General features: G+C 40.8%; 2 protein-coding genes across 2 annotated transcripts; one reads left to right on the plus strand and one right to left on the minus strand.

The window, feature by feature from the left end:
- Window positions 1-445: 445 nt before the first annotated feature.
- On the plus strand, window positions 446-7,020 carry LCTL (lactase like). The gene is made up of 6 exons (XM_083476189.1): window positions 446-1,420; window positions 1,612-1,699; window positions 2,225-2,331; window positions 3,966-4,085; window positions 5,398-5,502; window positions 6,841-7,020. The coding sequence occupies exons 1-6, from the start codon at window positions 1,373-1,375 to the stop codon at window positions 6,979-6,981; spliced, it is 609 nt and encodes a 202-aa protein (XP_083332315.1). The 5' UTR covers window positions 446-1,372; the 3' UTR covers window positions 6,982-7,020.
- A 136-nt stretch (window positions 7,021-7,156) lies between these two features.
- ZWILCH (zwilch kinetochore protein) lies at window positions 7,157-27,970 on the minus strand. Its single transcript, XM_083475101.1, has 18 exons — window positions 27,795-27,970; window positions 23,990-24,041; window positions 23,132-23,227; window positions 22,927-23,042; window positions 21,757-21,953; window positions 21,114-21,193; window positions 20,167-20,337; window positions 19,907-19,978; window positions 18,992-19,085; window positions 18,536-18,588; window positions 17,395-17,491; window positions 17,146-17,225; window positions 13,591-13,747; window positions 11,996-12,024; window positions 11,190-11,326; window positions 10,021-10,116; window positions 9,801-9,919; window positions 7,157-8,720 (listed from the first exon to the last, which is right to left on the minus strand). The coding sequence occupies exons 1-18, from the start codon at window positions 27,848-27,850 to the stop codon at window positions 8,635-8,637; spliced, it is 1,788 nt and encodes a 595-aa protein (XP_083331227.1). The 5' UTR covers window positions 27,851-27,970; the 3' UTR covers window positions 7,157-8,634.
- Window positions 27,971-27,987: the final 17 nt, after the last annotated feature.

The raw sequence follows: 27,987 nt of genomic DNA on the forward strand, positions 1-27,987 counted from the left end.
TGTGAAAATGTCTTTGGCTGGCCCTGCCCAGGTTTGTGTGATTAAAAGTCAATGGAAGTGCTCTGTCATCCCCGCTTAAAAAAGAAAGAAAAAGAAATGGGCATTTTATGGTTAAGAAAGTGACAGGGAAACACACTGAAAAGTGGGGATGAACAAACGACTAATGGGAAGATGTGTAAGCACCCTGCAAGCAACTCGGAGTGAATCTCTTGATTTCCTTGGAGAAGAGGTGGGATATAAATGCAATATCTATCTCTAGCTATCTGTCTGTCTGTCTGTCTGTCTGTCTATCTATCTATCTATCATCTATTCAGTGACCATGGACCATAATCTGCTTCATTAGAAAGCTTACACCATCATTTTATTTATTTATTTATAAATAAATAAATAAATAAATAAATAAATAAATAAATAAATACACGTATGCCACAATTTCATAGATTTGTTAGTCTTCAAGGTGCTGCAAGACTACATTCTTTTTGGTACAAGAGAGTGCCAGGACTGCCGATCTGGGTACTGCTTCCGAAGGCATACATTTACTTCAGGGCTGTGGCTACTGTAATCTAAAATTTAGTGCCTTTTTTGGAAGAAGAAAATCTGGTGGGCTGGGAAATGTGGCTAATGTGGCTGTTCATTTTGGGACTTGTTTCCAAACAGGTAGATTTAGTTCGGGGCTGGAGATAACAACAAATGAACCAATGTTGCCAAAATCCAGTGCCAAAAATGTTTAACGTGCCAACCCTCATAAATGCAAGCTTGACAATGCTTTGACATAAACAGCTAAAGCTCTTCTTTAAAAAATCTCTTTCTCAAATACCTTTTTCCTTTCTCTCTCCTCCCCCTTCTGCAGAGCACACCAGAAACTGTAATAACCTAAGCCAGATTAAAGAATTGGGCACAAACATGCCAGTGCACATAAGGGAATTATTGAGCAACTATAATACACTGCATAGACAGAGAGCAGTTCCCTGGGCGTCAATATAAACAGCAGTTTGCTATCCGATTGTGGTTTCTGCAACGCAGCATACATGCCAGCCATTTAAAGCATGTGACTCCCCTCAAAGAATCCTGGGAACTGTAGTTTAACCCTCACAGAGCTACCATTCCCAGCACCCTTACCAAACTACAGTTCCCAGAATTCTTTGGGGGAAGTCATGTACACCTCGGGGGAAATGTGCTATAAACAGAAATGAAATGGTTTGGTGGGACTCCTGTTTGCTGACTTGTTTTTTCCTGTGCTCATTTGTCGATATCTTCAGGGTTCCTCTGGGGCGTTGGTAGTTCTGCCTGCCAAACTGAAGGCGCCTGGGACAAGGATGGAAAAGGCCCAAGTATCTGGGACTCTTTCGGGCACCAAGCAGGGAAGGTCTTTATGAACCGCACAGCAGATTCGTCATGCAAAGGCAACTATACCGTTAAAGTAAGATTCCTCCCCAACCCTCCAAATTTTCAGGACTAAATTTCAGCAAATTTGTAAGCAGGATGCTGTTGGGTGGATCACTATCCTGACTCAGCCTTGCAAATCTCCAATTTGTAGCAAGACCTGTAGAATGTTTTTAAAGACGTAAGCAAAACTAATTTATTTCACCCTCTTTTCCCCTCTGCTTGTAGGATGACATTCAGCTGTTGAAAGAACTGAAGGTTAATCACTACTTGTTCTCAATTTCCTGGCCTCGTATTTTGCCCACAGGGATTAGATGTAAGCCTAATGTTTTGGGGTAATATTTTCCTACAATATGGCAACTAACTGATGGTGTGGGATTTGGTGGTGATCCCCCCCTCTCCATACATGTATCGTATAGACCAAGAGGGAGCTTTCAGTTTTTGTTTTTTTCTGCATGATAAACCACTCTTGAAACTGAAAGAAGTTTCAGGAATACAGTGGTACCTCGGGTTAAGTACTTAATTCGTTCCGGAGGTCCGTTCTTAACCTGAAACTGTTCTTAACCTGAAGCACCACTTTAGCTAGTGGGGCCTCCTGCTCCTGCTGCACTGCCGCCGCAAAATTTCTGTTCTCATCCTGAAGCAAAGTTCTTAACCCGAGGTACTATTTCTGGGTTAGCCGAGTCTGTAACACATTCCATTGGGTGGCTGCAAACTTATGTGGGCCAAAGAAGTTCTTCTGCCCCATATATCAGGGTCAGTTTATGTATTTCCCCCTGAATTACATCTTAATATTGAGATCCTCTCTTATTCTCCCCCACCCCATCCCACCTGTTCACAGCTCAAGTGAATGAGAAAGGCATACACTTCTACAACGATACCATCAACACACTCTTGGAAAACAGGATTGTTCCCTTTGTAACCCTCTACTACTGGGATCTGCCTCAGGTTTGAAGGAGGATACTTTGATAATGTGGGTTGGGCTGGGGAATGACAACTAACATTTTAAAATGTATTTTTTTATTGACCCATCCCAGTAAATCTTAAGTTATATAAAGGAAAAATAACATGGGTATATAAAAGCATCTTGGAGTTTACTGTTATAATTATTTCCCCCATTTCTCTGCAAATGCATTTGTTACTTGGTGGTGGTAATAATAATAATAATAATAATCATAATCATAATAATTAGTTATTACCAACCATTCAACCCTGAGGTCCCAGATAAGTTACAGCATTAAAAACAAAAGAAATGTACAACCCTAAGGATAAGATGGGTCCCAAAAAACATGCCCTCCCATCTGATGTCAAAGAAATAAACAACTACAGTGGTACCTCGGGTTAAGAACTACATTCATTCAGGTCCATTCTTAACCTGAAACTGTTCTTAACCTGAGGTACCACTTTAGCTGATGGGGCCTCCCACTGCAGCTGCATGATTTCTGTTCTCATCCTGAAGCAAAGTTCTTAACCCAAGGTACTATTTCTGGGTTAGCGGAGTCTGTAACCTGAAGCATCTGTAACCTGAGGTACCACTGTATCTGGCTTTTAGAAGACATCTGAAGGCAACAGTGTATCGGGAAATTTTTAATGACTAATGTTTTACAATTTGTTCATGTGTTGTAAGCCAACCAGATGGGCATTGTACAAATAAATAATAATAATAATAATAATAATAATAATAATAATAATAATTATTATTATTATTATTATTATTATTATTATTATTTATTACCCCAAGTGTCAAAAGCCAGGGTAAAGAGGGGTATCTTCAGCATCCTCCAGAAGCTATACAGTGGTACCTCGGGTTAAGTACTTAATTCGTTCCGGAGGTCCGTTCTTAACCTGGAACTGTTCTTAACCTGAAGCACCACTTTAGCTAATGGGGCCTCCTGCTCCTGCTGCGTCGCCACCGCACAATTTCTGTTCTCATCCTGAAGCAAAGTTCTTAACCTGAAGCACTATTTCTGAAGCAGAGTCTGTAACCTGAAGTGTATGTAACCTGAAGCGTATGTAACCTGAGGTACCACTGTATAATGAAGGTGCCAGACACACTTCTGCGGGTAGGGAGTCCCACAGATTACCAGCTGCCCTCTTCCAGACTGCCACCCCAAGCCTCTGAGGGTGGAGGAACTACCAAGAGATTGACAGAAGACTTCAGACAGAAAAGCAACTGTGCATACCTGCCCATAGCAATCCAATATGGAAGGAATCCTTAAAGATTTCCAATAAGCTGTTGCAGTATGTAGGATTGACATTGGCTCCCAGCATGATTCTGAATGATAACAGGTAACAGGGGTGTGCTAATTCCAAGTGGTAGCATTTCGCTGCTTTTGTAATATGCTACTGTTAATTAGTACTGTTGTAGTACGGCAGGTCAGGTGTGTGTTTTTATCCTGCTCTGAGCAATCTCACCCCCTGCAACTGATGGCCTTTGGCTAAATTCTAAAGATTTGGCTTTAAGATGGATGGAGTGACACAGCTTTTTTAAAAAATATTAATCTTGCATTTATTAAATCAAAAGAGAATGTTGGACATTTTCAAAAATTGTAGCCATTTTAAAATTTCTTGCACACACGCAGGTACTTCAAGAAAAATACGGAGGGTGGCAGAATTCGAGCATGGCAAGCTATTTTAAGGATTATGCAGATTTGTGTTTTGGGGACCGGGTGAAGCACTGGATTACTTTTAACAACCCCATGGTAAGTCCCAACTTCGTCCAGGAAGAATGCCACATTAAAGCCAAACATCTGTATAATGCAGAAATCCAAAGATCCACACAAACAATACAGTGCTGTAGCAGCAAGGATGGAGGTTTCTCTAACAGCAATATGGGGCATAATGGCCAGAGCTTGGAGACAGAGGAGAACTTAAACATTATGGCATCAAGTTTTCTAAGTGTGAGGAAGTTTGTGCTTTTTAAAATAAATAAGTAAGTAAGTAAGTAAGTAAGGTTAATACTTCACTAGGACTCAAGATTATAGATGTTGTTAAGTGCTCCTCAATCTCTGAGCGCTAAGTGATCGCAGAGGTCTCTGGGCATACCTTGGGTTATGGTTTCCTTAGAATGATCACTGGAAGCTATTGGTGGTCTTTTGGAAACATGGCTTTATTTGTACATGCATGCAGGCTGAGCTGAAGGTGGAAGGTCTCTGTAGATCTTGCTTCCCCCTCAAGCCATTCCTTTATGCCTCTTCCAATCCCACTTCAACACTGCCTGTTCTTTGTTCTCCTTCAAACACAAAGACCTTGATACCACCTTCAGCCAGGGAAGGGGAAAGGCATAACTTCCCTTCTGCATATCTTATGTAATTCCCATGGCCACCACTTACGTGTATTCCTTACGGTTGCAAAGAGACCACCTAAAGCCATTAACCTGCAGTACTTTTTCTCTGCAGGAAACCCTGAAACCCTAAAGATATAACATCACAGGCTTGGCGGTGAGTAGTTTCCCAATTTAAAGGCTGCAGTCTTAAGCACATATATATGTGATTAAAGCCCAGTGAATACAGTGGGGCTTTCCTTCAGAGTAAACATGCAGAATGTTATAGAGAGAAGCTAAAACATGGGTTGGAAAACTAAGGCCCGGGGGCCGGATCCGGCCCAATCGCCTTCTAAATCCAGTCTGGGGACAGTCTGGGAATCAGCATGTTTTTACATGAGTAGAATGTGTCCTTTTATTTAAAATGCACCTCTGGGTTATTTGTGGGGCCTGCCTGGTGTTTTTACATGAGTAGAATGTGTGCTTTTATTTAAAATGTATCTCTGGGTTATTTGTGGGGCATAGGAATTGGGTCATCTTTTTTTTCAAAATATAGTCCGGCCCACCACATGGTCTGAGGGACAGTGTACTGGCCCCCTGCTGAAAAAGTTTGCTGACCCCTGAGCTAAAACATTGTGTGTGGGGGCTATGTGGCCGATTACTGGCCAGGGCACAGTTTAATTTGGCAGTGCCAGTTCTTATGTACTTTCCCTGCCTCTGCACCCTAAGTGAAACAAATGTCGTGTTTCCAGGCAATCGCAGTGGAAGGCTATGAGACAGGACAGCATGCGCCAGGCCTCAAACTAGGCTCGGACGGAGCTTACAAAGCAGCACATCATATAATTAAGGTAAGATGGGCAGAACGCTGAATCCAATTCATGTTAGTATTGGATTCCTGTGTGACCAGAACAGTGGAGACACCACTTTCCCTTCTCCTCAACTTTGTATCATTCCAGTCACATTTATAAACACACCTAAGAGCCTTGTTAGATCAGACCAAAGGCTCGTATAGTCCCGTGTCATTTTCACAGTGGCCAACTTGATATCTCTGGGACATGAATGCAACGGCACTATCCCTGCTTGCAATTCCTACCAACTTCGCTGTGAGTCCCAGAAGCTCTTGCTCCCTGCCTTGTAGGCCTTTTCCCACTTGGCCTGGGAGGATGGGGGCCCTGGCTGACTCAGCTACAAAAGTTGAGGCTGCTGAACAGACTCTTGGACTGGGGTGTTATTGCTGCTGGTCTTTTGTATCTTTATTTTAGATCCTGTTGTGATTTATGTAGAAATTGTTCAGTTTGGTTTTGTGTGTTTTAATGTTTTTTTTAAAATTTCTTGACCACTTTTGTTATGTTGTGCTTATGTACTTTGTTCATGTTGTAAGCCGCCTTGAGCACGGTTTGAACTGTGGAAAGGTGGCTTACAAAAAAAGATTATGTATGTATATAAACTGGTATTCAGAGGCACAATACAGCCATCATGACTAGTAGCCATGGGTAAAGGTAAAGGTAAAGGGGCCCCTGACCATTAGGTCCAGTCATGGCCGACTCTGGGGTTGCGGCGCTCATCTCGCTTTATTGGCCAAGGGAGCTGGCGTACAGCTTCCGGGTGATGTGGCCAGCATGACTAAGCCCTCTTAAGTCAAGTAGGGAAATAGGATGTAGAATGATTGTGGTTGTGCACTCTTACCTTTAAGGGCTAGTACAGAAAAAGTCATGGGTGCAGCCATCTTAGTGTAACATTTTTTTCTCGCTAGAGACACATTGCACAGCACTATGGAAGCTGCCTCCCAGCACTGAGCAAGCACCGTCTTGAGGATAGTTAGTAGTGATGGGGAAAGAGGGTGCTCCACTATGTGTGCACCAGAATGACAAATGGTGAAGCTGCTCCAAAGATTGACAACTCTTTCTTTCCCTTTCTTTAAAAATTAAGAGTATCAGCAGAATACTGTTGCTAATATACTCGGACTAATTCACAGTAATGGGCACAACCCATTTTTGTTATCATCTGAGCATTCACATGCTTGTAGATTCTGTTAAAGGGGGGGGAAAGACAGGAATCTAGAATTGGGCTTCCTTGTGTTTCAAAGTTCTTATGGGAGTTGTTGACATTTGTTCATAATTCCAACTTAGTGCAGAATGACAGCAATGCTGTTCAAAAGTAGTTTTTGATGAAAATGCACAGCTGTACTTATCTAGCCCCCACTCTTTTCTCCAATTTCAGAGCCTTTGACAACTCATTTGGAAATGGTGACTGAGATTGTTGTGCCAACAGTTTTCACCCTCAGCATTCTCATAAGTGCTGTTCTACTGCTGATTCTACTCTGGAAACATCATTAACAAGCTTTTCATAAAACATCTTCATTTGAAAAATGTTCCCACCCATTTATTTCTCCATCTATTGGCTAACCAAAGTTCATCTTTTTGCTGACTTTATCAGTCATCTTTTAAATCAACACTTCCTTTGGGTCAATCGCGAGCGAAATAGCTGTATCCATTAATTCAGTGAGAACACTTTATAACAAAGTAGCAAATTTTTATTTTACATTCATAACCTATCTTTTTTCCAATATGGAACTCAAGGACCTTTGGCAAGGTGGCTGCATCATGTGCCTTCAGACTATGCTGTGGGACTTAACTAGACACAGCAATCTCTGATCTAAATTAGGAGAGGAATTTAACATATCATTTGTCTGCTTCTGAAGTAAAAAGTGGCCTTCAAAAATTAAGAAAGGCTACATAAAAATGGCCGTTCTGGAATATATAAATAATATCCAAGAAGAGTTCAATGTTGAAAATCCCACACTAAACCTCACTTGCTGCTGCCCAAAATTCCAGCTTGTAAAAGAAAGAACTTAGCTTGAATTTTAACATCAATTAGACTGATTGGATGACAGTTGTTGGGTTGTTTTTTAAAAACCTTTCTTAGAGATCAGGACAATACTTGTGGTCCAACCCTGTGATACACTTCCGGGATGATGTAAAATTTAAAAAGTGTAACAAACACTGAGATCAACCAGTCTAAAGTCTTTTCTGATTAATTTAGCAAAAATACAACCTTCTGCTGAGGCTTTCACTAAGAAAATGTTATTTGAATTATAGAGAATTAGGTAGGTGCCAACTGGTTCAGGGTTACTCAATAGCTAAAATGAGCATTTTTTAGTAAGTTACCTGTCAATAGAAGTGTCTTGCTTTTCAACACAGTCCTCACTACCTCATTTTTCACTGCCACTCTCCCCGACATCCCCACTTTTCCTTTGCTAGCCCACAACCCTCCTCGCTTCCTCTCAGTCCCATCTACCTAACATAAATTCCAAGTATTGTGGACAAATGAGTATATTAACTTCTGGCACACTGTAGACACTACATAAATGTTTAGCAGGAGCAAAGAATAAACCTTAAACTTTAAGGCTGCAGCTCTGCTTCATGTATGGACTTTGGTACAAAGCTGGAGTGGAGTCCAACAGTCCATTTATCAGGAAAATAATCATCATTTATTTATTATTTCTACCCCGCCCATCTGGCTGGGTTTCCCCAGCCACTCTGGTGGGGGGCTTCCAATAAAAGATTAAAAATACATTAAAACATCAGGCATTAAAAGCTTCCCTAAACATAAGGAAGTTGTCTTATAGAGAGTCAGAACATACTATCTCAGTACTATCTATGAATCTTCAATGGATCTATTGGTGGTTACTAGACATAAGCACAATTTCAGTGTCAAGAGGCCTGCGACTACTAAATTTCAGGAACACAGAAAGCTGCCTGGTTCTGGGGTCAGATTATTGGTCCGTCCAGCTCAGTATTATCTATACTGATTGGCAGTAATCTCTCTCAAAACTTTCTGCATGCAAAATAGATCTTCCTCCTGCTATCTGCTCAACTGCATTTTTACTATTATATTGGTTTTAATAACTGTCTTATGTAGATTTTATATTTGGCTATTGTTAGATGCCCTAGGCTCTTATGGGAAGAACAGGAAATACTGCCAATATTTTATGTAAAGTACACCTGAGAGCACTCGGTGAAGGTAATAAAAGACAGTTCTTTACTGCCACCATCTTCAGTATCATCCAGAAGACCTGCAAGACCAAAGAAAAGTGGTGACAGGTAGAGAAACCACAACAAGTGGATTATGAGGTGCTACATGGGATGTTAAGAGCAAAACATTGGACTTATCCATGAAGCTTTTTCTGGTTAAGTAAAAGGGGAGACTTCTGTGTTTTCCATGGGGGGGGGGAGACTTTCTCAGGTTTGGAAGTTCCCAGAGTGAAGGAATAAGCTGAACTATACAATTCAAGAAACCCGGAAACTCACTGACACTGAACACTTTCTTGCACAGAAAAAGAGGACAGAAGCCCATCCACAGGATCTTAGTTAGAATAACTAAGACAAAAACACATAGTCCCTAGGTAGAATGTGGAGACCTGGTCTATCTAGGATATTCTTTCCAGGAGCAAAACGTCCAATGTTTTTTCAGAGAATCTCTGAACAGTTTGGGATGAAATCTGGATCTGACATCTACATTCTGGTGGTAACCTTCATCTTAGCATCTGACCTCCACTACATCAGCCATAGCTGTAAGTGGCAAGATGGTACTTCTCCCTTTCTGAAGACCTCAGAGCAAAGCCATCAAAATTAATCAACCCATCAGCTGCATGGCCCTGACTGTAACCAATAAGGAACTTGTTTCCAGACTCACTGAAAAACTATTATGCCTCTCTACGAACTAGTTTGGGGAGTTATGTGAGCCAGTGCCCTTGTTGTTTACCTTTCCTCAGTTCAAGACACACACTTCATAGAAGAAACCCATCTTCTTCTCTTTCTAGAGAATGACACTCCTGTAAGCTACACCCCAGAAATTCCCTTCATTTTTGGAGGCCAAAAGGAACTGTAATCAGTGATCTCTCGTACATATAAATAGCCTCTCCCTTGCTGATATGCAAGTCTTCACACATGCCTCAGGTCTACTCATTTAAACCACATGTAAGATGTGTCTGCATTGGCAATCACCAGTCTGCCATCAGCTCCAGTACTGGAAAATAAGATTCCCAGTAGTAAGACATTTGTAAGGCAGGCTACAGGAAGTGGAATGAGGCAGAGCAGGGAGAGACAAAGAAGCAAAACAAACACTGAAATTCAGATCATAGAGACCCACTCACCTACACTGCTTGAGCTCATGTGTTCAGCTGGCACTGTGGTGCTCAGTTGCCATATTGTTTTCACTTTTTTCTCTCCTTGCCCACTGCTGATATCCACTCTCCATACTTGAGGATTTGCACTGAAGGACAGTCAAGAAGAAAGCCAATTATAAGACAACCTGGAAGTTAACGCTCTACAGGCATTTAAATTCTAGGGTTCAAATACTGAGGCCTAGCTTACTTTTGGTAGAACTCCTTCACAAAAGTTGTCCTGACTGGTAGCTGAAATACATGATTTTCATTCAGGGGGTTTTCCTTGTAGTAATTTATACAGGACCTAGGAAAAGAGAATTTCTTTGAATATCAGCGCTCTGAAGAGATACCCAGGGAATGTTAACTATTGATCCCTGCAAAGTAATTCCAAACCAGCCACATCCTTAATCTTTACAGTGATCAGCTGGCAAAAAGGTATGAGATACACTCAGGCAAAGCACAACCTATTTGGAAGGTATTTTCATAAGTGCCAGAGTTAACAGGAGTTGTGCAAAGAGCACATTCATGCTGAAAAACTTAGGGGCCTTTACAGGAAATAGCAGCAACAGGAAATCCCTTCAGATGATTTTTGATTTCTTAAATAGGAGCAGAGAGACACTTTAATTTAGAGCTGTGGTTCTCAAAGTGACGTTCTGTCCTCTGGAGGGCGCTAAAAGGCAAGTGGGCAGCAGGGGGCCAGCGGAAGTGTAAATGGCCAACAGACTTTGAAAAGCTGGTATCATCAATATAGTTGAATTAACTGAACTAATTAGTTTTATTGGATTTTGAATAAATGTGCAATTAAGTGTTATTGTTTTGAATTTTATTGTGCTGTTATCTTCCTTAGTAGGTTGTACAAGCCACTATTCTGAATAGTGGTTTTTATAGAGTAGGTGGCACTGGGTATTAATTTATGTAACCATGGTGTTGGTGGCATGAAAAAAAATTGAGAGCCACTGATTTAGAGCTTAGCTGTTAAGAATTAAACAGTACTCCCCTCCCCTTTAGAAATATATTCTATGGCCAAAAACTTGACACACAGCAACTTGGGTGTCCAAGAGTAAGATGTCAATAATCCAATCATTATTATATATTTGCCCCCAAGTTGTATTTTTGTGACAGCTGCACTTCTCTTAAAACCACTTACAAACGGAGAAAGGAGTTAGCAGCAGTACACACTATGATATACAGGGAAATAAAAGAAGGGTTAAATAAATAATAATAATAATAATAATTTATTATTTCTACCCCACCCATAGTGGGGACTGGGATTGCAGTCTCTATCTTCAATTAAGATGGCCATTTTCCCTTTCCAGATATCAGTATTCCAGAGCATTCACTTGTCCTTGCTATTGAGATTTGCTGGTAAACAATTACTGTGTCAAGAAGATGAGGTTCTCTTGCTCAAGTTTCAGAAGTTCTACACAATTGTCCACGATCTCTAACTTATGGTGGAGTTTCTGGATGCGCTGAACCTGCTCTTGCAGATCTACTGAAGTTGACATGAAGTAGTCCTTCAAGACAAAGAGGTGGCAAAGAACAAAAATCAATAGCTTTTAAAAGAGACACCAAATATATATAAGTTGCTCGGTTAAGACAGAATGCAATGCAAATACTTCAACACATGCAAGACAGTGCTCACCCCTACTTTACTCAAGAAAGACTAAGCCAAAAGAATTGCTGCAGTTCCGCTCATAAAAGGTCTAGTTCGCTCATCATAGTAAACCATAGTTGATGGTTTACTCTGAACAGGTACTTTGCTCCCCCTGTTATCATGTGGAAACAAACCATGATTCTTGGCCTAGTGTTCTGTCCAAACCAGAGATCATGGTCTGCCCCACTCCCCTAAACCCCTGAACTATAACCAACATTTGTTTTTGGCTCACTGACCATAGTCTGTTGGGAATGAAACAAACCACCATCTCCGGTTTGGAAACAATGCTAATCCAGGGATTATGGTTTGCTGCTTCTTGATAAAGCACAAGGGGAAACTTAAGTAGCCAAGATCAGCGAGTTGTATCAAATGCTAGTCCTGCTCAGAGCAGACCCATTGAAATGGATGGGAATGACTAGCATAGGTCCATTAATTCCAGTTGGTTTACCCAGAGTAGAACTAGCATTGTGCAGGCTGGGCCAGTCATTCACTACTGTTTTGAAGAGAGGAAATATTGGAAGTCTCTTACCAAGTGAGTACGGATTGCAAATTCCTTGCCTGAAACAAAGATAGTTCTACTTAGCATAATTTTAAATACAAGGGAAACTTTCATTTATATAAAAAAACCCAAATGCGGATATTACCCAGAAAGTCACAAGCCTCCCTCCACATTTGCTCTGCAAAGAGCCCAAGACCAATGAGAAAACTTGAGATGAAACCCAGATGAGTAAGAGACCTTGAAAGTTGGCCACAGCAGAGTTTTAACTTCTTAATAAATTAAGAACACTTTTTTTTCTTTTTTTGTATCCCAGCATTTGGTTGACTTCTTATTGGAGAATTCTACTGGATATGTGTGTTTTGTTGCTGTTTTAAAGTTCTATTTGCTGATATAATTTATGCTTTGTTGTACTTATTATATTGTTCCCCACTCGAGGATTATTTTTTATTGAAGAGTGGTTCAGAAAACTTTTTTTAAAAGAGGGCAGTTTTGCAACCACTAATATTTACAGGCAGCAGAAGGCCCCTGTTTTAGTGGCAATGCTATATACAATGTATTGATAATATCAGTTAGGTCAACAAAATAACCCCTGAATGAATGGATCTAGGAGCATGACCAGGAGTCTAGACCACTAAGTGCAATCAGAGAGTCATTAAAGGTATGTAAAAAATGTAGAAGAAAACTGGTACTAGAACTATTGCCTAGTAACACATATAAAAAGACAGATGTACAGTGGCAAAAATGTTGGTTCAACCAATAATTTTAGTTGCTAAATACTTGGGAAAAATAATAAATTCCATCAATAAGACTCTAGTGCATAAATTGCATATTATTAACAAATATGGGAAGGAACATTAGAATTTTTTTTTGCAAAGTTTCCCTTAAACCTTGGCACACATTCATATTTCATTAGTAATAATAATAATAATAATAATAATAATAATAATAATAATAATGTATTAATTATATGCCGCCCATCTGACTGTGCTACCCCAGCCACTCTGGATGGCTTCCAACAAACAAAGCGAGTAAGACATAATAGTGTAATAAAACCAAACATTTGGGTCAATAGCTCTCTGTATGGGAGGCGATTTAAGAAATGTGCTGAAGCCAATATTGAAAACTTAGTTTGTACATAAACGGTACTCATCATTGTACCCCCTTCCGATGGATCTCTAACGATTCTCTCTTCTATCTTTGTGCTTTTGTTTTAAATGCAAACCTCCTCCTCATTCATTTATTTATATTCCACCATTCCCACTTACAGGGACTTATGAACACTTTCTGCTCCTAAAAAAATTATCTGCAACCCCCCCCCCCAAAAATTGTCTTTTAAAAAGAGAAATCTACTAAATATTATGTGAAGATAATGTAGAAAAGCAACGTAAGGACAAGGACCATCTGGCAAACTCAGCTGATAGTCACTTTTGTTGGTTTATATCCAAAAGTAGCATTCATGGAAACAGTCCTAACATGTAATTAAGGAATTTGCCCAACAGAACTTCAAATCCTTTTTCATGACATGCCCGTCTAGATTTTTTAATTGAAAGAGATTGATTTCAAATGTGATGGACTGTTTGGACGCAGTCACCCAATATCATGATGGTTGTGCAAAGCAGACTTACCTACAAAATAGCTAACATAATCTCTCTTCATCTTATCCACACCAATTTCTAGAAGCATTTGAATTGGAGTATCTCCACTAAGAGAAACTGATTCTATGCTTCCATTATAAGATTGCTTAATCAGTTTGCTCAGTAAGCTGTTACTTCCTTGATGAACCTACAGAGACATAATCCGTATAAATAAATGTATACATCCTGTCTACTGATAAGATATAGTGAAGTACAATTACAGCACAAAGAGTAGTTTTAAGAGAGCCCATTTCTGAAGGCTATACGAGTCCGCTCAGCCCTAATCATTCAACCAAATACATTCACTGATACTCATTCCTTCAATTAGCAAAGTCAGGCAGTAGAATACATCTTAGTTTGGAAATAAAGCAGGGTCACTCAAAAGTAATGAGTGGTTTCATAGTTGGGAGCCTATATAGTGCCCTCCAGATGTTAGTGGACTACAACTCCCATCAGACCCAACCAGCACAGCAAATTGTCAGATTTGTTGTAACCCAGCAACATCTGCAGAGCGACCCCTGCCCTGGGTACAAAGAAATACAATAGTTTGTAAATTAATTTATTATTATTATCAAATTCACAGAGAGAATGGCATGCAAGTTTCTAGCATGTATGGAATATTGAGGGGTGCCAAATAAAGGGAAATTGTGGGGTGGGGGAGAAAATTGGCCTCTGCAAACCCCTAAGATGGTTAGTAACCTGACAGAAAGGAATTAAGGTGGGGGCAGGTGTATGACATGACATTAAAAAGCCCACCTACCTTCTCTGCACTGTATTTCGGGAGCAAGGAAAGGAAAACACAGATTTTCTCTTTCCCATTCTCCAGAACCCTCCCACCATACTGGCTACTTAGGTTTCAGATGCTTTGTTTCATGGGTACCAGCCTTAAAACAGAGCCCACTGAGAATATAAGCTGCTGCTTTTTACCACAACAGGCTGTTTGTCTGTCTCATCCACTGTTGCCTAATTTTGACTGGCAGTGTTATTTCAGAGAGTCGGGCAGAGATATGCCATATGGATGCATTATCTTATCCTCAGCACAGCTGGGAATGGTATCATAGGGGTGGGAAAGAAAAAAAAAGTGGTCTATTTATTCTCCGTGAAACTCTGCCTGCCCCTACCCGCACTTACAAAGCCTGAATAGGACTGGCTGAACTAAAGCATTCCTCTTAGGGGCTGGAAGCAGACCTGCCATAAAGAAGTTTCCTGGTCACCACTGGCAACTAGAAATTGCTGCCAGGCAACCAGGCAGTGACTCAAGACTCCTCAATATGCAGCACATTCCCCAGCACGAGCCTAGTCCTTAAAAAAAAAAAAAAAAACCAAAGTAAATTCACTGGATATGCTCTGTTCAGTGCCAATTATATCAAACTAGAACTTTGTCTCAGAAGCCTCCTGCATGACTTTGTGGAGAGCACTGTCATTTCACGATCAAGACTCCGTAAACTGAGATGAAGACTCAGGGTGAGCAGATTGTTCATGGTCTTTGGAAGGATCTTTAGCACCTTCTGTTTGCTTTTGCCTTGAGGCTGATTCATTAGGAAGGTGTAAAGAGAGCTCCAATAAGCCATTTACTTTTGTAGAAGCTGCAGCTGCCTTAAAATAACCTGGAAACTGCTTTGATAGGAATTCTGCAAGGGCTATACAAGACTGCTTACAGTCACTCAGCAAGTAAAGAATAAACATATCACTTAATATATGGCTTCTAGGCATTAGTTACGTCAACCTGTTTGTGAGCTGAGTCCTGGCAGTAAAAAACAAACTTTGGTCCAAGTTCTAGTGAACACCAACTCAGATTAAAAGGAGAGAAAATGAGATCTGCCAGAGGTGCACCTGCAGTTGTGTTGTAAAGAGGTGCTGGTTTGGGGCAGCGGGGGAAGATTTCTTTTGCTTTGTCTGCCCAGCAAGGAGAAGTTCCTCTGCAACTCTGTCCAATATTTTAAGAACAATATTCCTGTGCTCCTTTGGAGATTCATCAAGGTAAATCCAAAACCAAACCACCTTCTCTATTTTCCCCTTCGAGTTTTATTTGTCCTGAGACTTTACTTTTGTAATTCCAGAGCAGCTGGTTTAAAAACAAAGCAACCCCCCCTTCTCTTAAATCTGAGGTGAGAGAATTGACAAGAAGTGCTTTAAAAAAAGACTCACATCAATATGGAAGGAATTAAAATACAATGAGCCAGAGGCAAGGGAAAGAGGGATTCTAATCTATGTACTCAGCATTTAATTAAAAAGGTATTTATTTCCGACCAACTTTAGCAGGTAGCCCCCTGGATAGCTGGCTAAGGGTCAATGAGGTCCTCGGCCTGAAAAAGGTTGGCCACTGCTGACTTAAGGGAACAATCCTATATTGTAGTTCCTCTGGCTGGGGGTTTACAAGATTTGGTGGAAGCCCAGCATGAAAAATGGCTGCAATGTAGGCATCCTTTCCAAAGCAGCCCGATTGGTGGGCTGTAGCACCAAGGAATGCCGAGGGAGCTTGTCATTTTTTTGGTTATCTGGTTGTGCTTCTCCCCATCCCAGACCAAATACTCCCAGGATACCACAGCTGCTCAGCTAGCATAGTAGCTGTGCATCTTGTCTCCCTGCCTACTTCCCAGTAACGTAATTACTATAAAGCAGGGGTGGTCAGAAGGTGGACTGGGATCTACTGGTAGATCTCTGGGGGGGGGGGGTGCAGTAGATTAACAATTGGGAATGAAATTCTTGGTGAACAATAGAAAAAACTTCTTGTTTTCCAAAACGAAACAAAAAGTGGTGGGCTGGAGGAATGGATTTTTCAGCAGAACAAAAGCGAGCTCAGGTTCTGGCATTGAAAACAAATTCCTGGGCACCAACGTATGCCCTGTTCCTTAACTCTAAGGATATACCTGCTCCACTTTCTAAGACAGTACAGTGGTGCCCCGCAAGAAGAATGCCTCGCAAGACAAAAAACTCGCTAGACGAAAGGTTTTTCCGTTCGCGATTTGCCTCGCAAGACGAATTTCCCCTATGGGCTTGCTTCGCAAGACGAAAACGTCTCGTGACTTTTTTTCTTTGACTAAAAACAAAGACATGTTTTGTTTATAAAGTTAATTTATTTTCCCTTAAATTTTCGAACTGCTCTTTACAGTATGTGTGACTTTAAAGAGCAGTTAATAAACTGTTGTTGTACCAAATTTGGCTTTGTTTGGACTTTTTTTGACCATAGGAACGCATTAATTGATTTTCAATGCATTCCTATGGGATTTCGTGCTTCGCAAGACGAAAAATTCGTTAGACAACAAAAATTGCGGAACGAATTAATTTCGTCTTGCGGGGCACCACTGTACTTTGCACATGGTTCCAGTTTGCAGACAGCAGGATTACAGGGAAAAAGGCAGATAATAATAATAATAATAATAATAATAATAATAATAATAATAATAATAATATCTTTATTGTTATTGCCCCCTTCGGGGACAACGAAATTACTTCCCACAAGCTTGATCCCACAAGCTTGAAGTCTGACCATCCCTAGATAGGATTGGTTTGCCCAAGATGTAAGCTTTATTAATCATTACATACCCAGGTCTTCAATTCACCACACTGGAGAGCTTTCATTATCAACATGAAACACTTCACCAATTCTTCATATGAAGTGACATCTTTTTTTGGGGGGGAGCAAAGCATTAAATAAAACCAGTGTTAATTAAAAGTAGCTCAAATGAAAAACAAACAAATAAGCAGGACAGTGCATAAACCTTCAGTCATTTCTCTTACAGGCTAAAAATCTTAAAATAAAAGATAGCTAGGGTCATCTAGAAGCATACTTACTCTTCCATATTTTACACCAGAACTGCTCAACAAAATCAATGTCTCTTCTCCTGCTAAAATGTGTTTTCATGGTGCCATAAACTGCAGCAGTGTCATCCTGGAGATTCGGAAAATAATTTTTAAAATCATCCTTCATAATAAAGGCATGGATTTAATATTATTTTAGTTATTTATATCTTGTTCTTCAAATAAATCTATCACCGGGCATTTACAATAAAGAAGCAAAAAACACTACACCTTTTTTTTAAACCAACAGCAGTAGCAAATAAAAAGGCCAAATAGTTAAATATGGAAGAGTTCCTTTGGATCACACAATGTTAGGTTGGTAATGGCACCAGGTTGGAGAAGGCTGAACCAAGCGAATCAACAGGAGCAGACATGCCACCCCAAACCCATCAGACTCTGTGTTAGACTAGTTTAATAGGTCCCCATCACTGAAATGAGCTGTACTAGTGCACCCCAGGACCTGAGAAACTGCCCCAATATAGACCTGTAAGGTAACTTTGATCATCTGGAGAAATTCTACTCATTGCATCACGCTCTATTATATTTTTACCATAGGGTGGTGACCTGAAAACAAGCATTTCTGCTACTGCCCATTCGGTGGCATGCCTTTTTCTGTTTGCCCTATGCGAGAGCAGCAGCCATCATATGCTTCTGATGTCTTGTAGAGACATCTTTTTGCCTAGGCTTTTCTTGACCCAGAAGATCAGACTCTTGTTTTATTGTTAGAATTCCCCAATTCCTATTGTATCTGTTTTATATGCTTTTATATTGCTCTTTTTTCATATTTAGACTGCATTTTTAAATGGCATTTAAAAATAATTGCACACCACTTAGTGAACACTTTTAAATAAATAAATGGAAGTGGCCGGTGCCAATCTGAATTGCAACAGGATATGACCCAACCATAACAAGGGACTGCTTCAGTATTTTATAAATATAAAAGTATTTAAGTTTAAAAAGTAACAAAAAGCAGTTGCACTGGAAGAGAGTTTGAATAGCACAGTCCCTCCTATACACACCTATGAGGCATAAAATCATGTTACCAAACAATGAACAGCCAACACATATCCAGCAACTACAGATTGAAACTGCCCTGGCAATGATGAACAATGAAAAATTTCACAGCTCTGAATACCTCAGCATCACTACTGTTTGGCATCTTCAAACCGTCCATCATGTCCTTTAAATCTAAAGTGGGAGAGAGGATGACAGTACAGATCTATTGGCAAGGTACACATAGCAGAGTATCAATACATAATGCAAATGCCATTGATGTAATGCAAATAGTTTTGCTAAAAAGTTTGGCTGCAATGGACATTTACTGAGCACAACAAATTTACCTCTACTTCTATTGGAAGCACAAGAAGTTGCCTTACGACAAGTCTGACAATTGGGTCTATCTAGCTCAGTATTGTCTACACTGACTGGCAGAGGCTCACCAGGCTTTCAGGTAGAGGGCATTCCCAGCTCTACCTGCAAATGTCATAGTTTGAACATGGGACCTTCTGTATGCAAAACAAATGCTCTACAACTGAGCTATGGTCATGTCCAGCTTTTCACAGCAAACATTTCCAGAATACTACAAAGTTACCTTTCAAAAGTTTCTGTACTAGTTCAACAGCTGGTTTCCCCCCCACAAGTTTAGGCCAGTCAGCCATGCCAGTCTTCAAGCTCTCAGCCAAACTCTTGACAGCACCGTGTAAACAAAACAAAAAGATCACTATTCAAGAGCTTTGTATTGGTTATGGTAGGATACACAGTTTATGGAACCAAATTGATGGCCCCAATTTTTGGGGGAACCACTGTTTTAAATGTATAGAGGATCTACCCCTAGAAAAACCATGTCTAAATTCTGCCAAGAAACTGTACTCAGGGTAGGATTTTGGTTCAACTAAGAATCAATTATGTTTACTCAGACAAGACCCACTGAGATCATTGACCTTACTCCTTGGTAAGTGTGCTTAGGACTGTACTTGAGACTTCATACTTTGTTCCATTTCTTAAAAAGAAAAGAAATACCACTGGAACTACCATGATCTTTACTGCAAAACATTTTTTTTTTTAATTGGGAGTATTCTTGGTAAAGGTAAGGGGACCCCTGACCATTAGGTCCAGTCGCAGACGACTCGGGGGTTGCGGTGCTCATGTCACTTTATTGGCCGAGGTCATGTGGCCAGCATGACTCTGGCAAACCAGAGCAGCGCACAGAAACGCCGTTTACCTTCCCGCCGGAGCGGTACCTATTTATCTACTTGCACTTTGTGCTTTCGAACTGCTAGGTTGGCAGGAGCTGGGACCGAGCAATGGGAGCTCACCCCATCACGGGGATTTGAACTGCCGACCGTCTGATCGGCAAGCCCTAGCATCTGTGGTTTAACCCACAGCGCCACCCGCGTATTCAAATATTTATTTGATTTAAGGGAGCTGTTTAAAACCACACAACCATCCTTGTTACTATATGATCAATAGTTCTCTTCTGAAATGTGATTTTCATAGCTATACTTACAAGAAGGAACTGCAGCTCCCTATTCAGTTCATACACAGAACTCAAGGGGCTCCCAGATGCCATCTGAATCTTCTGAAAGTTCAAAAAAAGCATAATTCTTGATGTGGATCCTTGCTAGAGCCCAGGAAGACTAATAAATCATTTAATGCACTATCACGTTAAGCTACCTAACATTAGTTTGTCAATTTACACTATTCATAGTTAAGTCAGCACAGTTTTACTCTGCTACTATAATTTGTTAAGAGAGGTGATTTCCTTACCAATGTGGCAGCTGAAGTCAGGGGAGGGGCCTCCACCATCTTCTTTACAGAGTTCCAAGAAAAATCAGCGAATATATTTCTCTCCAACGGAATAAGGGTGTCCTCCAGTGAGAGGGAGTCTAATGAAGTGGTTTCAAGGAACTTGTAACGGGCAAAACCCTTTATTGTCAACTATAATAATAATAATAATAATAATAATAAATATTTATATCCTGCCCATCTGGCTGAGTTTCCCCGGCCATTCTGGACAGCTCTCAACAGAACACTAAAAACAGAATAAAACATCAGACATTAAAAACTTCCCTAAACAGGGCTGCCTTCAGATGTCTTCTAAAAGTCAGATAGTTATTTATTTCCTTGACATCTGATGGGAGGGCATTCCACAGGGCGGGTGCCACTAGCAAGAAGGCCCTCTGCCTGGTTCCCTGTAACCTCACTTCTCGCAGTGAGGGAGCCGCCAGAAGGCCCTCGGCCCTGGACCTCCATGTCCAGGCTGAACAATGGGGTGGAGACGCTGCTTCAGGTATACTGAGCCAAGGCTGTTAACTAGAATTAACAGTTTACAGTTGCAGAATGCTGTTGCAAAGGTGACCTCCCAGAGCATATTTCTGAGGCAGAAGGGACCGGGGGGGGGGGGCAGGTAAGGAAGGGGAAGTCTGCTTGTCTAACATTGGATGTCACCCATAGTTTAGAACAAGAAAAACACCCAATTAAAAAGTGGTTACCATAAAAATCCCATTAAGGCTTAAATCCCAAACAAGAGCTAGACCCAGATTGTTTAGGCTCTAGCCCTACAGAGGCCATGTCCTAAGACTAAATATCAGTATTTTAGGGGTCTAGGCAGTAAGTGACTTGAGGTTTCGCCAGTTGTGTGCATGTGAAAATTAAAGTAGTTCCAATATTTGTATAGGTGTGAATAATAATAATAATAAACTAGAGAAACCTACGTCAGAAGAGTGATTCCTCATTCTGTGAGTATCTTTTAGTTCTTGCAAGTCTGCTGAATAATTTTTATTTGATATTGGACCTGGATTAAAAAAAAAAACTGAATTTAGTAGAAGTCTTCTAACTTTTGAAGAACAACATGTCAGTTTCCTCTTGGGATCTGCTTGCATCAGAAGATTCCCCTCATATCAGTATCCTACTGCCTCTCCCAACACTGATAAGCTATGAAAAGAATCTAGATTATGGGTTTCTCCGAGACAAAAATTATTACTGGCAACCAGTAATACACACCCACTTGTCCACATCTCTTTAAAACAGCAAGTAAAGTACACCCACCAGACCATCAAGATTAAATAGGTACATTTCCAGGTAATACCATTTGAATTAAGAAAAACCCAACTTGTTTACTGTACTACATGCTGTATTAACCAATATAGCCAGCAACCACTTTCTGAAAAACATCTTCGGGACTAGAGGTGATGAACTAACACTTTGATTATGGACCAGAAATGCAGACACTGTATTTTAAAGACTAAAAAAAAAGGGGGGGGGATTTACATTAATAGTCTTAACATCTCTACTTCCTCTCACTCAAATTCAATGAAGAGGTTGCTGACAAGTAAGGTATCCAAGGGAAAATCTTACCATTGCAGGTAACTGTGTATAGATGGATCCCCGTAATCTTGTTTCCAGTGCAGAAAGGTTCAGCTCCTAGCCAGACAGTTTGTTTGGGGTCGGAGTGATCACAACGCACCCACAGTGGAGGAAGCGGTGCTGACTCGTTTATGTTGGGGTGGGCCATATTTGGATTTTGAGACATTGTGTAGAATGAAATCAACTGCCTGGAAACAAACTTAAAGACATCAGAAATGTTCAATAACTGTCAGAAGTGTATTATGAGGGGGATAATGCTTAATTCCTTTCTATGCCACAGTAGCCTGATTTAGAAGATAACCTCTTCACTTAATAAACCAAGAAATGTGCGTGCTATTCTAAGAAAACACAATGGTGGTGTACAATAAAAGCATTAAAACACCACAGAGTACAGAATAAATGATAAACACAGACTCAAATTAATTCTCTGAAAATGCTTAGCGAAGCAGAACTGTTTTCAGCAGGTGATGAAACATCAAAACTGCAGGTGCCTGACTTGATAGGAAGGAACATCTGCTCTGTTCCTGGCTCAACCCTTCTTCCTTTTTGCTGGCATGCTGTGGCACATCTTAAATTAACTGCAGTTTCCTGCAATGTCCAAACTGGGAAGCTATAGTTACTGGTATGACTACCAGATTCAGAATGAGCAAGCATCTTAAACCAACTTCAAACCATGAAATGTAATTATAGTTACCTTGTTCAGACATCATTGGAAACGATTAACTGAAGATTTCCTGGCTTATCACATTGCATTGAGAAAGGGGAGCATAAGGATGGGGTTGACAGGGGAAGTCTAGTACACATATCATCTTAAGAAGTTGAGATATGACAATCTAAACCAAGCCACTAGTTCTGGGCTGGATCATTTGATCTTACAATTCAGCATGCAACAGCAAGCTATCCCAAATCAAAGAAAGCTAATTTATGTCTCACGTGTAATAAAAGCTATTATCATCATGCAAATTTAACATAAGCTCCTCTTAGAGGAGTTACAGGTGGCTGCCTACTAAGGCTGTCATGAAACATTTGTTTCCAGCATTTCTCAGAAGTTTACACATTCAATTACAGTAGTTGACTTGCATAATAAACAATTAGTCTTTTGTTAGTTGTTAAGAAAGTGCATTCTTTTCAATAAAAATATAAAAATTAGGATTCACACACCTTGCTTTTGGAAGGGGTAAAGCAAGTGCTGAAGAATTCTCTTTTGGGAAAGTCCTAGAAATAGAAGGGTCACCTATCTGCTCCTCTTCCAGTTCTTGCATTTCTTCACAAGGTCTCTATAAGAATAAGCAATTGTGTTAGAATGATTACCACTCAGACAAAAGCAAGCTCAATGTTTGTTTTAAAATAAAGACACTAAACATACTACTTTCTCCATAATGAACATTGTATCACTCCTGTCCCAGAAGCTCTCCAAGGGATTTATACATCCTTCCTGAATCAAATAGACTTGCACATCAGCCTGGAAGAACAAACAGTTTAATTTCTGCAGTACAGCTTTGGGAAGCATTTAAATGACACTTGAGGAATAGAACATTATCTGCTATAATTAATTTAGAGCATCAATACATGAAGCAAATCTATATGAAGTGACACTAAGAATGAGTTTTCTTCTGTCCATTTCCATCTCCCCTGACTAAAAGCTAATCTCCAAATCACAGGGAAACCCCCGCCCCTGATCTCAGCGATCTTTTCAGTGGTGATCCAGAGTTGGACTTTTCACATTTAATGAAGGTTAATGTGACCTCCTATTGACGTACATTGCAGCCTTAATCTACATAGCATACACATACTTAAAAAATTAGGCTGATCAATGTCAAGGAAGCATCTCTTTAAGGCAAAAGCACCAAAGCTACATCAAAAATCTTGAGATAAGGGTCTACGATATGGCAAAAATGAGAGATCTATATTTTCCTTACAAAAAACTGTTAAGAGTTCATTCCAACATCTCAACTTTCGAGGCACAGAATGAAATTTACTCAATAGCTGTTCTTATAGCATGAGTTGATTTGCCATTTCAAATCAATCAGATAAATTTCTCAGATTCAGAAATACTACAATTTTAAAGTTTGTCAATCAGATTAATCCATAGATTTCTTCTCCTCCTTCTTTTCTGAATGTAGATCTAAATTAGCACCCCCACAATTGCAGAACTATACATTTTCATCTACTGTACTGTTGTAAAACACAATGGGTGTTTTTGGTAGAAATTATACATGCCTACCTCAAAGGTAAGTGGTCCTTGGTTGATATTCTTTTTTCCTTCCGCATATACTCTGTAACATAAGCAATTTATAGTATTTGGTTTTCTGAATTAACAGACTTCAACAGAAATATTTTGCAGGCCAACCCTAATAATCTTCTGGTAACACTGTCAGTATACAAATACTGCTAAAATCACCATCTGTCCTAAGGTTGCTATTCCACTCCCACCTCCAATCATTAAACATTAATTAAGCAGCAGTAGAAAAATGCTCACATCCATTTAATTTTTGCCTGTCAAGTTGTTACTAAAAGTTCAGGACAAGACTCATTGCCAACAGTGTCCCCAAGCGAGTGCAGCATTTTGCAGATTCCCTTAAGCCAGAATGGCACCCATCCACTGCAGGAGAAAATAAAAAGAAACATTTGGCACATAGTTAAACTATGGAACTCACTCCAACAGGAGGCAGTGATGGCCAGCAATTTAGATGGCATTGAAACAGGATTAGACTAAATTGTGGAGTTCAAGGCTACCAATAGCTACTAGCTACAATGGCTATGTTCTACCTCCATTGAAGGTTCTTCACGGTAGAACCTCCACAAAATACCTCTGAATGCCAGTTGCTGAGAATTGCTGTTGAGCTCATATTCAGCTTGTGGGTTCCCCATAGGCATCTGGGTGGCCACTGTAAAACCAGGATGTTGGACTAGATGGGTCACTGGCTTGATCCAGCAGGCTCTTATGTTCTCATGGCAGCATTGTGTGGGCTCCCACTGACTAAGAATCAAGCCTGTTTTGCACTGCCTTATCCCTTTGTGGGCCTGACCCCAACCTGTGCCTTGTATCTTGGTTAATTAGGGGCAAGCAGGATGCAGAAAGAAAGAAGAAGAAGAAGAAGAAGAAGAAGAAGAAGAAGAAGAGGAGGAGGAGGAGGAGGAGTTTGGATTTGATATCCCGCCTTTCACTCCCTTTAAGGAGTCTCAAAGCGGCTAACATTCTCCTTTCCCTTCCTCCCCCACAACAAACACTCTGTGAGATGAGTGGGGCTGAGAGACTTCAAAGAAGTGTGACTGGCCCAAGGTCACCCAGCAGCTCCATGTGGAGGAGCGGAGACGCGAACCCAGTTCACCAGATTACAAGTCCACCGCTCTTAACCACTACACCACACTGGCTCTCCAGTGCCAGACGTTGATTTCTAGGGAACCACCTGCAGGTTCCAAGGAACTGTCACAGGTATCCCAGAAGGCCCATTCCACAGAAGGAACAAAATTAAATTCTGTAAGCTTATTTGATAAGTTGCAGACCTGATAGCAATATATAAATAGATACATTTCTATTAAGCAGTGTTCTGTATCATCCTTGGTGCACGATTATGATGACAAAGCCTTGACACCTGCCCATGCCTGCCCTTCTTCCACCCTTGTCCTAGAGCTGGACTTTAGCCGGAGAGCTCCAGGTTCCAATTCTCTCTCACTGCTTGACCCAAAACCACCACTCTGGAGCAAATTCACCTGTTCCTTATTTAACTTGCAAGATGCACCATAACTGCAAGAGGCAAATTTTTGAAACATAATGCGTTACCAGGGAATTATATTCCATTATTTTTAAAACCCAAAGTTTCTGCACCACTCAATATTAAGAAATGCACCACAGTAGCCCTAAAATGAAAAATGAGTGAGGTTTCAACTAAAGAAGAATGGCAACTTAAACTGATGGAACATGCGCAGCTTGCGGACCTAACATATAGAATGAGAACAAGAAGAACATCCGTTTAAAGAAGATTGGAAAATGTTTATTGAATATATGGGGGGAAACTCTGCACACTTGAAAACGTTGGCAGCATTAAGATAAACAGTTTTGATGAATGTATTAATGGAATACTGAATGGTTTAGTTTATGTAAAATATACAGGGATTTATGATATACAAATTGAACTACGGAAAGAGAAGAATGGAAGTCATTGACATTTTAAAGTTGTTTAATGAATATTTTAAATTGTAAAATAGAAAACTTAATAAATATTTGTTGTTGTTTAGTCGTTTAGTCGTGTCCAACTCTTCGTGACCCCATGGACCAGAGCACGCCAGGCACTCCTGTCTTTCACTGCCTCCCACAGTTTGGTCAGACTCATGTTTGTGGCTTCGAGAACACTGTCCAACCATCTCGTCCTCTGTCGTCCCCTTCTCCTTGTGCCCATCTTTCCCAACATCAGGGTCTTTTTCCAGGGAGTCTTCTCTTCTCATGAGGTATACACACACACAAAGAAATGCACCACAGAATGACATAAGAACATTCAATTATTTATTGCACCCCCACCTTTCTTCCAAGGAGAGATACATACTGGATTCTTGTCTCATTACATATGCTAAAGCTATTTTTGGTCATCTGCATACTATCCCTTGCTTTTTCCTGTAGGACTAAATGCAGTAGTCGTCAACAGGTTTACCATACCCATTGAGTCACCCACCCCTCTCCTACTAGTCTTCTGAGAAAAGCCCCACCTCACCCTCCCACTATATATATAAGGGTCTGGTGACTTCAGTATATCTGAAGAAGTGTGCATGCACACGAAAGCTTATACCCAGAACAAACTTAACAAACTAAAGTGCTACTGAATAGTTCTTTACTTTTTTTTCAAGCTGAAGCACATTACATAGCTCTCTTTCTCCCCATTTCCTCCTCGCTCCTGCGAGAGGCTGTGGTTGGCCAGCAGACTTCATAGTTGTTTCCTTGTGAATGGTGCAAAAGCGAATTACAACAACTGGACAAAGTGTCCCCATAATAACTTATATGCAGAATTCATCATGCAAAAGGCTGGGCTGGATGAATCCCTAGCCGGAATTAAGATTGCCAGAAGAAATATCAACAACCTCAGATATGCAGATGACACAACCTTGATGGCAGAAAGTGAGGAGGAATTAAAGAACCTTTTAATGAGGGTGAAAGAGGAGAGTGCAAAATATGGTCTGAAGCTCAACATAAAAAAAACGAAGATCATGGCCACTGGTCCCATCACCTCCTGGCAAATAGAAGTGGAAGAAATGGAGGCAGTGAGAGATTTTACTTTCTTGGGCTCCATGATCACTGCAGATGGTTACAGCAGTCACAAAATTAAAAGACGCCTGCTTCTTGGGAGGAAAGCAATGGCAAACCTAGACAGCATCTTAAAAAGCAGAGACATCACCTTGCCAACAAAGGTCCATATAGTTAAAGCCATGGTTTTCCCAGTAGTGATGTATGGAAGTGAGAGCTGGACCATAAAGAAGGCTGATTGCCGAAGAATTGATGCTTTTGAATTATGGTGCTGGAGGAGACTCTTGAGAGTCCCATGGACTGCAAGAAGATCAAACCTCTTCATTCTGAAGGAAATCAGCCCTGAGTGCTCACTGGAAGGACAGCTGAGGCTCCACTACTTTGGCCACCTCATGAGAAGACTCCCTGGAAAAGACCCTGATGTTGGGAAAGATGGAGGGCACAAGGAGAAGGGGACGACAGAGGACGAGATGATTGGACGGTGTTCTCGAAGCTATCAGCATGAGTTCGACCAAACTGCGGGAGGCAGTGGAACACAGGAGAGCCTGGCGTGCTCTGGTCCATGGGGTCATGAATAGTTGGACACGACTAAACGACTAAACAACAACAACAAGATCACCACGCGTTCGTTGTGCTGGAAACTATTACTCAGCAGCAGCCCTACCTTACAGGGTTGTCGTGAAGGTAAGTGGCGAAGGCACCTCCCGCCCTCAAGACACTTGCAGCTTGTCATGAGGGGAAGAGGGTGGAGAGAGAAGTCAAAGGAAAAAGGTGTGAAGAGGGAAACACTCACCGCAGGAGGAGGCTGTGGAACCGAAGGAGCGACTCCTGCCTCTGCCGGGAGCCCATCGCCGGTTCTCCCGCGCCACTCCCGCAAATGCGCAGCAGCTCCCTCGGCTTCCTTTCACTCAAGGGACAAACGAACTGCGCGCCAGAACTTCTTCCTTACAAATCGGCCTCGGACAAGTCTCCGGTAGGAATCCCTC

Source organism: Podarcis liolepis (assembly GCF_965112155.1).
Source record: "Podarcis liolepis genome assembly, chromosome: 14".
NCBI lineage: Eukaryota > Metazoa > Chordata > Lepidosauria > Squamata > Lacertidae > Podarcis > Podarcis liolepis.